Source organism: Cyanistes caeruleus, chromosome 1, assembly GCF_971803275.1.
Source record: "Cyanistes caeruleus chromosome 1, bCyaCae1.hap1.1, whole genome shotgun sequence".
In the NCBI taxonomy this organism is placed as follows: Eukaryota; Metazoa; Chordata; class Aves; order Passeriformes; family Paridae; genus Cyanistes; species Cyanistes caeruleus.
This window is the reverse complement of record NC_141701.1, coordinates 117,043,062-117,055,969: the sequence shown is the minus strand read 5'-3', so window position 1 is coordinate 117,055,969 and position 12,908 is coordinate 117,043,062. Positions and strand designations below refer to the sequence as shown.

At 36.7% G+C, this 12,908-nt stretch overlaps 1 protein-coding gene and 1 long non-coding RNA gene across 28 annotated transcripts in view; one reads left to right on the top strand and one right to left on the bottom strand.

Annotated features, from left to right (window-relative positions):
- TBC1D5 (TBC1 domain family member 5) overlaps positions 1–12,908 on the bottom strand; it is a 316,569-nt gene that overhangs the window by 49,909 nt on the left and 253,752 nt on the right. For all 27 annotated transcript variants that reach the window (XM_086852156.1, XM_086852083.1, XM_086852111.1 and 24 more), the window contains 2 exons: positions 8,305–8,390; positions 2,377–2,663 (listed from right to left, as the gene is read on the bottom strand). In XM_086852156.1, the coding sequence (XP_086708282.1) occupies positions 2,377–2,663; positions 8,305–8,390 (373 nt within the window). The remainder of the gene's footprint in view (positions 1–2,376; positions 2,664–8,304; positions 8,391–12,908) is intronic.
- LOC111923458 (uncharacterized) lies at positions 2,662–8,978 on the top strand. Its single transcript, XR_015276833.1, has 2 exons — positions 2,662–5,404; positions 5,487–8,978. It is a non-coding gene; the product is annotated as an uncharacterized LOC111923458 (long non-coding RNA).

The window sequence follows — 12,908 nt, the reverse complement described above, 5'->3', positions numbered from 1 at the left end:
AGCTTTTAGATACTCAAAACCCACATCAGAATCCAGATCTAGAAAAAAGCCAGTATAGAAGCTAGAAAGTTCAGCACAAACATGAGTGGAACAAGAGCTTCTGACAGTATGAATATATTTTAAATCCTAAATCTCGGTGTCTGGGATAGAAGTACTGGCAGCTTCTCATACCTGCAGAGAGTGCCCTCATTTACTGTACAGCTCTTTCCTGAGGTGGTGTTACTGCCCTCCACAGAACAGAAAAGGCATACTCTTGTTTTTAAGGTGTGATGGAGATTGTGCCGTTTACAAAGGTCCCTGCAGCCCTTCAAAAGGCTTTTTTAGCATGTCTCCACCATGGAGTCATTGCAAATAGGGATTTTTTTTCTGAACATTTAAATTTACTTCAGAGAGAATTCACTGGGAAGCCTCTAAAAACATTCTCTATTTACTTTTGTTGGTTTTTTTCTCTCTTTAAAAATATAAATTATAGCACTTGCAAACATAGCTGCCATCATTTGAAATTTCTATACAATTATAGGCAAAATACTTTTAACTGTACAGGTCTGCAGCAACAAGCATGGCACTAATATATAAAAGAAAACTGTCATCTAAACCTATTAAAGAATAGTATATGTACATTTTGTTGTCCTTAAATTACTTCTGCAAAGGCTGTACCAAATATGGATAGACAGAATACACTTCAGAAGAAGACGCAGTATGATTTTTCCTCTTACCATGAAAATGCTTTGTGCCCTACATCATAAATTCTTCACAACTTTAACAAATCTCTGTATTCCTGTTGATAGAGCAATATGTGCACAGCTTGTACATGACAATGACCAAACATAACTACAATTTTTTATTCTGACTCCTGCATGGAAAGTATCAGGTGCATTTCCTGATGATACAACATGTTAATTAGCACATACAACAGGCCATCCTTTAGCAGCCACATAAAGATTGAGCTACAGTCAATTCCATCTATAGAAGTTGCTTCAAATAGTATGCTTTTATTATATTAAACAGGGAAAGAAAACAGCAACCCAAGGACCACTTTTAAACTCAAGAGGGAAAAAAGAGAATAATGTCATAGGGGAATTATGGAAAACAAAAAAATAAAAAGTCTCTCTGAAACAGTGTAAATAATTTTGTTCTACACCTAATTTTACTTCCACTGTTGTGAATGGCATTTGCATCATCAAAATTTCACTGCACTTCAGTTTCCCCTCTGCACTGTAAAACCCTTGCTGGAGCAAGTTTTGAGATTCTTCTGTAACTGAGAGAAGCTGCATATCTGGATTTTGCCCATCAGCTGCAGCAGCCCTTACAGAAGTACCTGTATGTGTCTGCTCCAAAGGAACAGCTGTACCTTTCAGTTCTGCTCCCTCACTGTCTGCTGGGGATGCCATGCATCATGAAAGGGCCTTTGGACCATATGGGTGCCACAGGAAAGAGGAAGAACACCAACTTCAGCTATGAAGTGTTATTTCCCTTCTTTTACACTTTCAAATCTGGTGACAAAAAAAAAAAAAGAAGATGCAATCCTATGCAAAGGTTCAGGGCAACCAGCAGCAGCCCTCAAGCTCATAACCATGACACTGGATGAGATGCTAAAAGCAGCAGATACTGTTTTGCTCTACATACTCCTTGAAAAGCACATACTGCCATGGACTGGCTGAAGATGAAAAGCAGTAACCTACCTTGAGTGTGGCAGAGTATAGCAAACAACTACCAAAGCTGAGCTTGTGAATTTGTTGTTTGAATAAGCTGTCCTCAAGAAATATAAAAAGAAAGACTTATGAAGAAAAGATGCAGTGTTTACTAAAAGTGCAGAGGGCTATCACAAATTATTAAAAGACAAATTCGTATTATGGTTCAAATAACTTCTTAAATAAGATCCACACATTCTAAAGGGAATAAGAATTTTTTATTAAGAATTACTCTCTAACTTCCTTCACTTGTTATTATGTATTTAGCTAATACTGCTATTCATGGCATTTTTTGCCAATAACCTGAAAAATCATGTATGAAATTAGTCTTCCGGTTAAAAAAAGGTTGCATCTAAAAATCTGAAAAATTAATTGGCTCATGTTTATGGTAATGATTAAGTTTGTTGGCCTGCCTGATAGTTTCTAGTTAATGTATTTTTAAAAGTTCAAAACTTCTTACAGTATTTGTACATTCTTGATATATCTTCTAATTCTGTATTGCACTGCAAACCTGCTGTTGTACCTGGCATAGGCATCCTGCCTAACAAAATACTTTTTTTTGCAGTTTCTTCCAAAAATGTACATGTTGATATAAAAATGAATAGAAGAAAGAACTTTCTTCAGCCCTAAAGATGTACACCAAAGGTTCCCTCAGTCATGGTGCTGCCACACATTTCCCCTTTACCTTTGCCCAGCTGAACTGGCATGCTTTCAGACTTCATCATCCTCTGCTGCTGTGACTGGTGGTGCTGGTGGTGGTGCTGCTGCTGGTGGTGCTGATGGTGCTGGTGGTGCTGAGGGGCTTCCACTGTGCTCCTGCTTGGCATTGAAGAGGGAGGGAAGCTGCTCCCGCCAGCAGGAGTGCCCACTGCCCCACCTGAAGCCATGGCTGGAGCAATGAGCTTTCGGCCAAAATTCAGTAAGCTGTTGGAGACTTTGTTAATGTTCAGAGGGGCAGCTTTAGCACTGGCACTGAGAAAAGAAGAGGAGAAATCATTGCATCATTTCCAATGGTTTGGACAGGCATAGCCATACATGTGTCGTTCTTCAAAACTTGGAGATAAATTCCAAGATTTGAAAATTAAAAAGAAGTGTTTACTACAGTTGCACTGGAATACATACAAAGGTGGTCTGGGTGTGGTATGAATTTTTCCCAACCAGAAGTGGACAAAATTTTTGGTCCTTCTCCCTGAAAAATGCAAACTAACACCAAAGAGAGTTTATACCAATTTTCTTAATTTGCCTTCCTAAATTTAGAAAAGAAAAAAAGAGTGACAAAAAGCAATCCAGGCTCTACAGAATCAAGAACTTCATAAAATGGAATTTTTGCACTTATTCAAAGACAGCTTTAATATTTATTTCTGCTAGATTAAATTCTCTCCAATGTTTAAAATTACTCAACCCCAAACATTTCTTTCAGCAAGCAAAGCTAACGCTGGACTGTCCTTTTAGGCTGGCAAAGCTAGATGTCTCTTGCTCTGAGTTCACCTTCTGCCCAGCCCAGTCATTTCAAGCCAAGCACTTTTTAACAGGAATCCTGACTTTTAAGTGATTTTTCTGAAGAACTGCTTCAGGGTATAACACATATACTGAATCACAATCCTTATAATTGCTACTTTTTATTTTTAACTACAGTGGCTATTTAATTCACTACAGTTATATGCAACATTAAGAATGAGGAAATTGTCGAACCATTTAATTTGTCTAAAATAAAGAGGCAAAGAACCTTCTAATTCCCAGTGGAAGTGTTCACATAACCCACAGATTAGCAAAGCCATTCCTATTTGTTCATGCAATAATTCCCTACCTTATATAATTAATGCTTGAAATACCCTTCATAGAAATATATCATAACCACAAAGACCTTTTCACTCCTGAGGTTTTATTTCACTGATCTGTACTTCCACGATATAAAAAGCTGTTCTTTAAAAACATGAAGAAATGTAATTAAAACCAACAGAATCATTGTACTGGGGAAAAATAGCTTTACAATGTTTTGGGGAAGCTGAACTAAAAATAAACTACAAATGAATTAATACGGGTAATTTGTAACTTCTGCAGACACCTGGAAGAGTAATTTTGATTTTGCTCTTCCCATAATTTCTCTATTTGTCTCCAGAGATAGGTTTCTTTAGAACACACAATACAAACACGCACACACATGTAGAGCACACCCAGAAAATAACAACAGATGTGTTGTTTAGAATCAGGATAGATACTCAGAATAGACAGAAAAGGAGAGCTATCAGAAGGAAGTATGAGAGCCTGCACACTCACAAGATACAGCCCCAAGCTGTATGGGGTGCTTCTGCCATATACTAGTGAGGAAGAAAGATGGCATCTAAAATTTGTTAGGAGTAACAGCAGTGCAGAGACTGGGACCAAGTGTTGCTTCCCAATTTATGGAAGCTGGGAAAGAATGATTGCCAAATCATAATTACAGGATGTTTCTGTGTCTCCCGATTTTATTGATTGCTGCTGGTGTTACAAAAAGTCCTTCCACAGTCACCTGATGATGACTGACAAAGTCACTATGAGGAAAGCATCTGCAGAACTATAAAATGTTGCAGGAGGTCCAAATGGTTTCAAAAGAAAATGGAGTAGTTGTGAGGGACCAAAGTGTTAGTGGTTAGTGACTCAAACAATCACAGATGCATAAAAGCTGCAGGTGCTTTGCTGAGGCCAGGCTTACACCCCCCAGCTGAAGGGGAGGAGGAGAGTTTTTGGATGTTTGGCAGCTCCTGGATGAGAAGCAGAAGTCTGCTGACCCTGACCCTAAAGAAAATCAGAGACAGCAGTGTGCTCACTCCATGCAGTGCTTGCACTGAGTGATTCAAGGATTGCTGGTGTATCACAGTGCTGGATCTTTGCTGCAGCACAAAATGGAATTTCTGAACTTATAGCTGATTTGGTTCCACTAACAGCAACATCCAACTCTGCAAACCCAGCAGCCACAATATAAGCACCCATGTGACTGAGCATTTACAAGATGGTTTCAAAGTCTGCTTCTAACTGTCCTGCCTGGGTGGTGAAGGAGCCAACACAGAGTTGTGGCTTCCAGTTTATTTCAGGCAATTGAATGCCAATACTGCACCTTTAACCACTGCTCCGCTGGCACGGGCTTGGAAAGGAGGGCAATACACCTTTAACAGCCTCCTGCAAGGGTATGGACATTCACCCACCATTGTGAAGGCTGTGCAATTAACAGCCTCACTCCCTCTGGTAATGAAATTAATTGGAGGAGAGCCTCTGGAAAAGGGGGAAGCAACAACAAGGAGTGTGAAAAGAACTTCTTATGATTGAAGTTGAGATTCTGAGAAATAGCTTAAGTCTAAGTTGTTAAGCAACTTCAGCCACTAAAGGGTAACCTGTCCAGACCAACCCCTTGAGACTTGTATTGCCAGTACACTCCCACTGAAGATCAAAGGACGAGTCACCCCACTAAGGGCAGCCCTATCAGGAGTCCAACACTTTGGTCCCCTCTGACTCTCCAGAACCTGTATTTAACAGATTAACCAGTTGTGAATGAGGGATGGCCAGTGGATTTAAATGCAAAGGCTCACAGAAAACAGCCAGGGAGATTGATAATCACCTTTCCCCTGTGCCCTTTTAACTATTTTGTTATTTTTGTGATTGACACAGGAGCACAAGTGTCAGCATTTCAAACTGAAGTTGCTGCCTACTGGATTATGCCAGACAAGAAAAAGAATTGGGTACGTAAATCAACACTCAATGGATTACTTCTTTGTAATAATCTGCCTGTAGTAGGCTGAGTTTTCTCTTTTCTTTCTACAGGAACCTGCTAATGGATGAGGTCAAGCTGAATGGGATCTCAATCAGTTATCAACAGCTGCAACAGATCTCATTACATTGCTGGTTTTGGGGTTCATAGCAGTAATAACTTGGCTGAGATTCTGTCAACCCAAACTTTAGTATATTTTTTCCCCTCTGTTTACTGAAAATGATCACTTAAGTTGGAGTTTGGGGTGATAAATATCACTCACTCACCTGAAACATTACCTTAGAAGGAAGATAATGGCTTGCACATTGAGTCCTAGGTTTACGTTGTCTCTAAGTCTAGAACTTTGACAATCACTAAAAACCCCCTTGGCTTTGCACAAAAAATTATATTTACTGGAAGTAAGTGATCCACACTGGCAGACCACCTGAGCAACAAAGCTACTGGGCACTTTGAGCTTAATGTATCTTCAGAATTGTGATAGTGCACAGATGCAGGAAACAAAGAGAGCTGTGTATTTGTGTCTAGCAGCTTGTTTCTTTATTTTTCAGCTATATTTTGCCTAATAAAAAGGTGTCAGTTTTTCTTCTACACTGTTCGATTTGCTGCTTTGACATATATGTACACCAGGACAAATTAGTTTATTTGCATTTTTCAGATGGTTGGAAAGAGACTTTTAGAGGAACAACAAACATAAACAATTTCCAAGCCTTTATGTCCGAAACATGATTTTTAGAAATGCTTCCAACAATAAAATGCAAGAATGTTTTAGAACTAACTACATGACAACTAGAAAGGATAGTTATCACAGCTCCTAATAACCTGTGATGTGATACAGCTGTTCTGTAAACTGACACTGCTAATGAGCAGCTCAGAACATATATAAATTAATGAAAAATAAATAATGATGCTATCTAAATATCTTTTCAAGAGGTGGTTTTATAATTGTATTGTGAAGTAAAATCTATGCAGTTTCTCTGAACGACAGAAAATGAACAATAGTGAGGTGCTACATGTCTGGAGGATTTACATTAAAAGTGAGCTGAAGTTCAGTAAAATAAGAACAATGTGTCTATTTCTTACCACTTAAATGTCTGATATATTAATGCAAAGGATGATTACAGCTATTAAACATGGATCAATCTACATTTTAGCCATCTAAATGTACCAGACATGCACAACAATTACAAGAAAAATACCGATTGATTTATGTTGTAGAGTTATCACCAGATGCATTTAAAAGTAAGGCATCAGTTTAAAAATATGAATATCAGGGAGACATGAATTCCATCCACGAAGCAAACAATTTTGTTTCATCACAATAAGCATCATTGACCTTGACTGTGAATGGTGTATTTTTAAACTAGCAGTAGGAAGATGATTCAATCTCTGCAGTTTTCTGCTAAGATGGAAATGTTTTGTTTTAAGCAGGCCTTATTCAAAAGCATTTCTCTTTTCAGTAAGTAATCATTACAAGAGATGAGAGACAAATATATGAATATGACCGATTAAAAAGTTTTATATGTGACAAAATAAGCAATATGCATTAGAGATTTGTCAAGATATTTTAAACATATCACTAAGCCTGTGGAATAAAAGATGAAATAAACCTGGTAGTTGATTTAATTCATCTCTGCTCACTGCAGAAACATTTTACATCTTCCGGTTCTTTCCCTAGTCCGATCTGAAACAGTTTTATCATATCTGACCTACTCTAACGGTTCCTGTCTTGAGATTAATTTATCCCAGATTTTCTTCTATCTGAATTATTCTAAACAACTTCCCATCTCCTTCGGTGTGTATTCTGAGTATATGTGTGCAATTAATTTATTTTTCTACACAGATTTAATGAATTTTTTTTTCTTGGAATTTAGGTTTACAGCAGGTGTCATTCTTGTTTGGGCTTTATGTTTTACTTGTTTTTTCAAAATCCTTGAAATCTTTCTTTTTGAAACTTCAAACAACTTATTTTTCCACTTTTGGCAACACTTGAGACAATTTTTCAGAAGAATAAGTAAAAACATTAAGAAAATACAATAGAATACAGTAATTTTTGACACCTTTCTGCAACTTTAAAGTCTGATTTATAAAGAAAAAGATGGTTTTGCAATCACCCTACGTAGCTTTAATTTCTGCTTCTTTGTCCCTTCTTAAAAGCTTCTCAAACTACTCCATTTTAGTTTTAGTTGGCTTTTAATTTAGCTGATTTCAGCAGAATGTGACAGAGTTGCAGAAGCCCAAAAGCCAGCAAGTTCCCAAGAATCAGCAGGCAGAGGGTACAGCTGGGGCCATGTGCAACCCAAGAAGCTGCCGGTGACTGTGTCCATTGAAGCGTTATGTTTTGTGCTGGACTGACCTACAGCCACCAGCAGCCACCAGCCATCGGCACCCACCTTGTGGCCACCCAAATATTATGGCCTTGACAAGGAATTCTGCCATTATTGATGCAAACCACTTCTAAAAGATGGGAGGAAAAGTTTTGTAAAAATTACTTCAAACTGGATTTATATTAATTCAACTTAGCTTCTGGTACATGGATACTCCAGACTGCAATTAGGTGCATTATCAGAATTAGTTCAGCTAACTCACACTGGCAATGTTTTACTCTGTTTTTAGGATATATATCACTGTGTAAAAGTCTTCAGCCTCCCTTAAAATGAAGCCAGCGAGTGACTCCAAAATTTTTATGTGTAAAAATTTCAATTCTTTCATGTAATAACAGTCAAGGGACAGATTTGAAATAAATGTCATGAAATAAACACATGTGCTTCTAATACTGCTTAGGTAATTCCTGTTTAGGATAAACGTGACTCCTAAAACATTTTGTTTATGTAAGGTCTTAGTTTGCTGAACATATATTTAGAAATAGCTTACCGGGTTTTGTTCATCAAGTCTGCTCCACGTGCTTTGTAATAATCTAAATTTTGTTGGAACTGGTGAGTCACCGGTCTTGGATTTCGCTGAAAAATAAAAAAGGACTTCATTGTAATTTTCTGGGAGATTTTAAGCATATGTTCATTAAAGAGGGTTAGAAACTTACAGAACAATTTCTTTTCCTGGGATCTTGGTTTTTCAAGGGAATAATGTCATTTACATTAAAGTGAAGACATAAAATACTTTATACCAAATTCTAGCTGTAAGTCTATTCCATGCTCACAGAAATCAGTACTTTCTCACATGGTGATGAGGCTCTTTGCTGTAGTGGTAACATTCCTAATTAAATCAATAATTCTTGGACAAGAACAGATACTGACAGGATTTCTTCCTGCAGGTCAGGTATGGAATTTGACCACCTCCAAGCTAAAGTGCTATGCTTCTAAAGAAAATGGTAATAGTATGGAGAAATGATAGCAAACGTTTTGAAATGAATACATCACTAGCAGTATCTCTGTTAAGCAAAGAATTAATTTTAGTGAGACAACCTGAACAATCCCACTAGATGGCACACAAAGCCCATTTTTGCTCCTCAAATTTCACCCAACTCATAACAGAGGCCATGAATAAAGAACTGTTGTCCTATAATAAAGTGTATATAATTAATACTGAAACCAGAATCCACTTGTTGTTATTCTCCACTTCTGACACAAAATCTTTTATGGAATCATGCTACCTTCAGTAGTTCTGAAATCATCCTTTTGGGATCTAAGAATCCACTGAACATTAAGCATTGACTGCAGTATATGCATAAAGTATCTTGATTGAATGCATACATCCTGAAGGACACTATTTGGAGGGGCAAGTAAATATTTTTAAGTAAAAAAATTTGCATGCAGATGGAAACAAAATAATGGAACAGTACAGAGAGGACCTTTTAAAATATACATAGAAATAGGAAATGGCTTAAGTAATTTCTAGTGCAAGAGAAAACATGGTAAATTTCTGCGTAATGACCAGATATCTTGCATAAAAGTGATCTAAATGCTTTCTAAGTATTTGCTACAAGGGTTTAATCATTTATTGGCTGTTGCCTTATATTCTGATCTGCCTTAAGTCCTGCCTTAAGTCCTGTAAATACAGATTTAGTGAACCATGCATTGACCTTCTCAAAACCATTGTTCACAGGTGAGAGTACATTACATTTTTGACAGTCAGTCTTCAGGTGTTTCAGTTTCACATGTGATATATTTGCTCTCCAAATTTCATTGCAGACTGGAGTATTTACAGTCTTACCCTGTCATTTCCCATGTACCTACAGATAGCCTTCCTTCCTTGAAAACCTTGTTTCTGGAGGAGGATACAAGGCTTGAATTTTAAAGACCAAAACATTGCATGAGCATATAAGGAGGGAAGAAAATTTATAGAATTGGTAAATACCAAAGGCCAGAATGATTTCTGAAAGCATAATTAAAGGTGGGAATTTCCAAATTGTTTCCTGCAGTTAGACTTAATCTTGTATGAAATGTCTAATTTTCTTTCTTTGGAAACACAATAAACATTTTAAACATATATGTTTGTAATGTTCATTAAAAAAATGAAATTACTAAAAGCTATTAGACAGGCATTAAAAAAATTCTCATCTATCCTACCACCCACACTGTAATGGCTGTTCTACATTTTTCATCTCCTGTTATAAAAACAATGTTTGAATAACTCTACCTATTGACAGAGCTTGAAAGTCAGTCCTCATCAACTGACAGCAATAACAATGAATCAGCTTTAGTTACTATTGCTCTAGTTTGGTAATTCAATACATTTCTATGATAATCAAATCCAAAATGACGTGACGAGGATAACCGATGGTTCTGCAACTTCTGTGTGAATAATCAAACAGTGTAACTTTTCTCCTCTGAATTAAGAAACTTCTTTCTTTACATGTTTTGAAGGATAAGGTTGAAGAGTAAAAGTACAAGTAACCAGGTGCTAGCCAGATTTGCAATTTGCTTCCAATAACTCAGTATATATTGATAGTTAGCAAAAACATTGAAATTTCTTTTTCACCACCCAATAAATAATGAAAATGATTATTACACATTGCTGATGAATTAAATAAAAACCCAAAACAAAAACAAGAGGAAAAGACCATGTGGAACAGTATCTTGAAACATATTTATGCAGAAATGACAAGCGATTGAAGACATGAAAAGCTGATCTACTATCTAAGCACTTAAAGCCATTAATAGGAATAACATCTAACTCAAACATATGAATGAGGCTCAAGCATTACTTTCACAGGGGACTATTTAAATTCCTATGAGGTTTAAAGGTATCCAAGGAAGACGCAGTTTAAAGTACTATTACATGCAGTGAAAAAAAATCTCTCTGAAAAAACATTAGAAATGCAATATAGTAAATGCCAAGGGTTACCACTGCAACTTCTTTTGTAGAACCTCTGAGATATCCCCTCAAAAAATTTCAATATTTAAAGAAACCTAACCTGATATATATGTTAGCAGACATATATCTGTGAAGTATTACCACAGAAAATTTAAATACTTCTGAAAACTGAAATTCAGACAGTAAAAATTACGTTATTTTGAAGATTATGATCTTTATGTCACTGTGGTTGTCCTTTAAGTTTTGTATTCTTTTCAACCATTTCAGTAAGTTAAACATAAAAAGCAGAATAGAAAACCTACACAATTATTATGCTTGTTCCTTAAGAATCTTTAAGTAATTACCCTCTCTAAACATTCAATTTGAGCTGTCCCCTAAATTACAACCTATTTATTAGAACTAAGGACTAAATTTCTTTACAAAAAAACATACCTCTGTTGCTTAAAATATTCACAGCAACTGTTTTTTTCCTACACAGTGCAATTTAGAATTTGTATTTTTCTTTACTTAAATAAGTTATTCCTTTTCTTTTTCAATTTATGTACATTATTTTGTTACTAACTCAGATAAAATATTTTTTTCTTAAAAGGATAACGTTAAAATGACAATTTAAATTTGTATTTAAATATATATAGTTTATACAATTTGAATTTATAGTTTGTTGAATAGCTCCAAGAAATTGTGTGAGGGCTGAGGGCATTGTATAGATTAACACATATATGATTTTCCCCTAGTAAGGAAAGAGAGTGCAGAAATCAGAGAAAAGCTGTCTGTGACAATACTAGGACACCCTCCCCCCCAGCCCCCCTTCCCCACACCCATCTTCTAGGATTAGTCTGCTGGATTTATAATTCTTCTAACCTTAATTTCTATTTAGAGTCAACATAGTTTCAGCTGGTAGAAAATGCCCAGTTTATGCTTTAAGACAGTGTATGAAATTCACATATAGAAACACATAGCAATTGATGTGACTTTGGACTTTGTCTCTTCAAAATGTATCAGCCACAGTCCAAAGAGAAAAAAAGCCTGAAAATGTTCCAGGTGTCTCCGAGGCACTCCTGCCTCTGAAGTCCTCTCCCTGTCCTCCTGACTATTCCCAGCCACCCCCAGACCAACTCAATCCATTCCAGGACGTTCTCAGGGACTTTTCTGTTTGCCCTTACCCTCTCCCAGGGCAAAGGACTGACGCTGTGGTCACACTGAATGAGGCCGATTCCCTAAACCTGCACAAACTGCTGAAAAACAACTCCCACCAGTTAAGGATCCTGCTCCATATGGCTCAAATTCCCAAGTAAGCCCCTTTTCCTCCCTGGCTTCTGGAGACATTTCACATCACGCTGCACACGGAATAGACAGGATACAGCAAAGCATGTTCGTGTGTGGCAGAAGTCACCGGCTGTTCTACAACGTACCTGATACCTCATCCCCTGAATTTACAGCATGTTTAAAAGTTTACATGCAGGTGCAAGTGGAGGAATCTTGATAACACTCTTCTTTGCTGAGGTATTTTCTTTTCTCTCTTTTTGGTTTTATTAACAAGGGGGAAAAAAATCCAATACAGTTTTGCACAAAATCTGAAGGTTCAGAATAAGAGACAAGAATGAAAAAAGATTTTCAATATATCTAATGAAAAATGAGACTTATTTTAGCAAACATGCTATTGCCTCAATACCAAGGGAAAACCACTTGTCATTAGAGAAATGAATTGCTCAGCTGTTTATAAGCAAAAAGCTCTGGGGGAATTTCTCAAGGCCCAAACCACAAAGCATTGCAGGGTTACACAAACATATGTTGCAGGTGTTTTAGGGTAGACAGGTGGGAAAACCTCAGCTACTAAAAAAATTCTCCACTTAATAGATTGTATCTGAGACTAGATAACCTCAATGCAACAGAGAAAAAACAAACAAAATAGCAGCAGTGAATTTTACATCCAGGTGCAATAGGCTGACCAAAATAATCATCTCACTAGTGTCAAATGCAAGTTTTTAAAAAAAAATTTTTTCCAATATATTATCCAAATATTTATTGTTTTTTCCCCTAAACTACTAATATTTTAAGCCTAAAACAAAACCCAGACTGAACCAAACATATGTAAAAAGAAGAGAAGGATCATGATGGAATGTTGTTCCACTTTTTTTTTTTATTTAAACAATTATTTTTAGGGAGCCAATTTTCTTCTTTTTCCCCTTGTCAGCTGACATGGC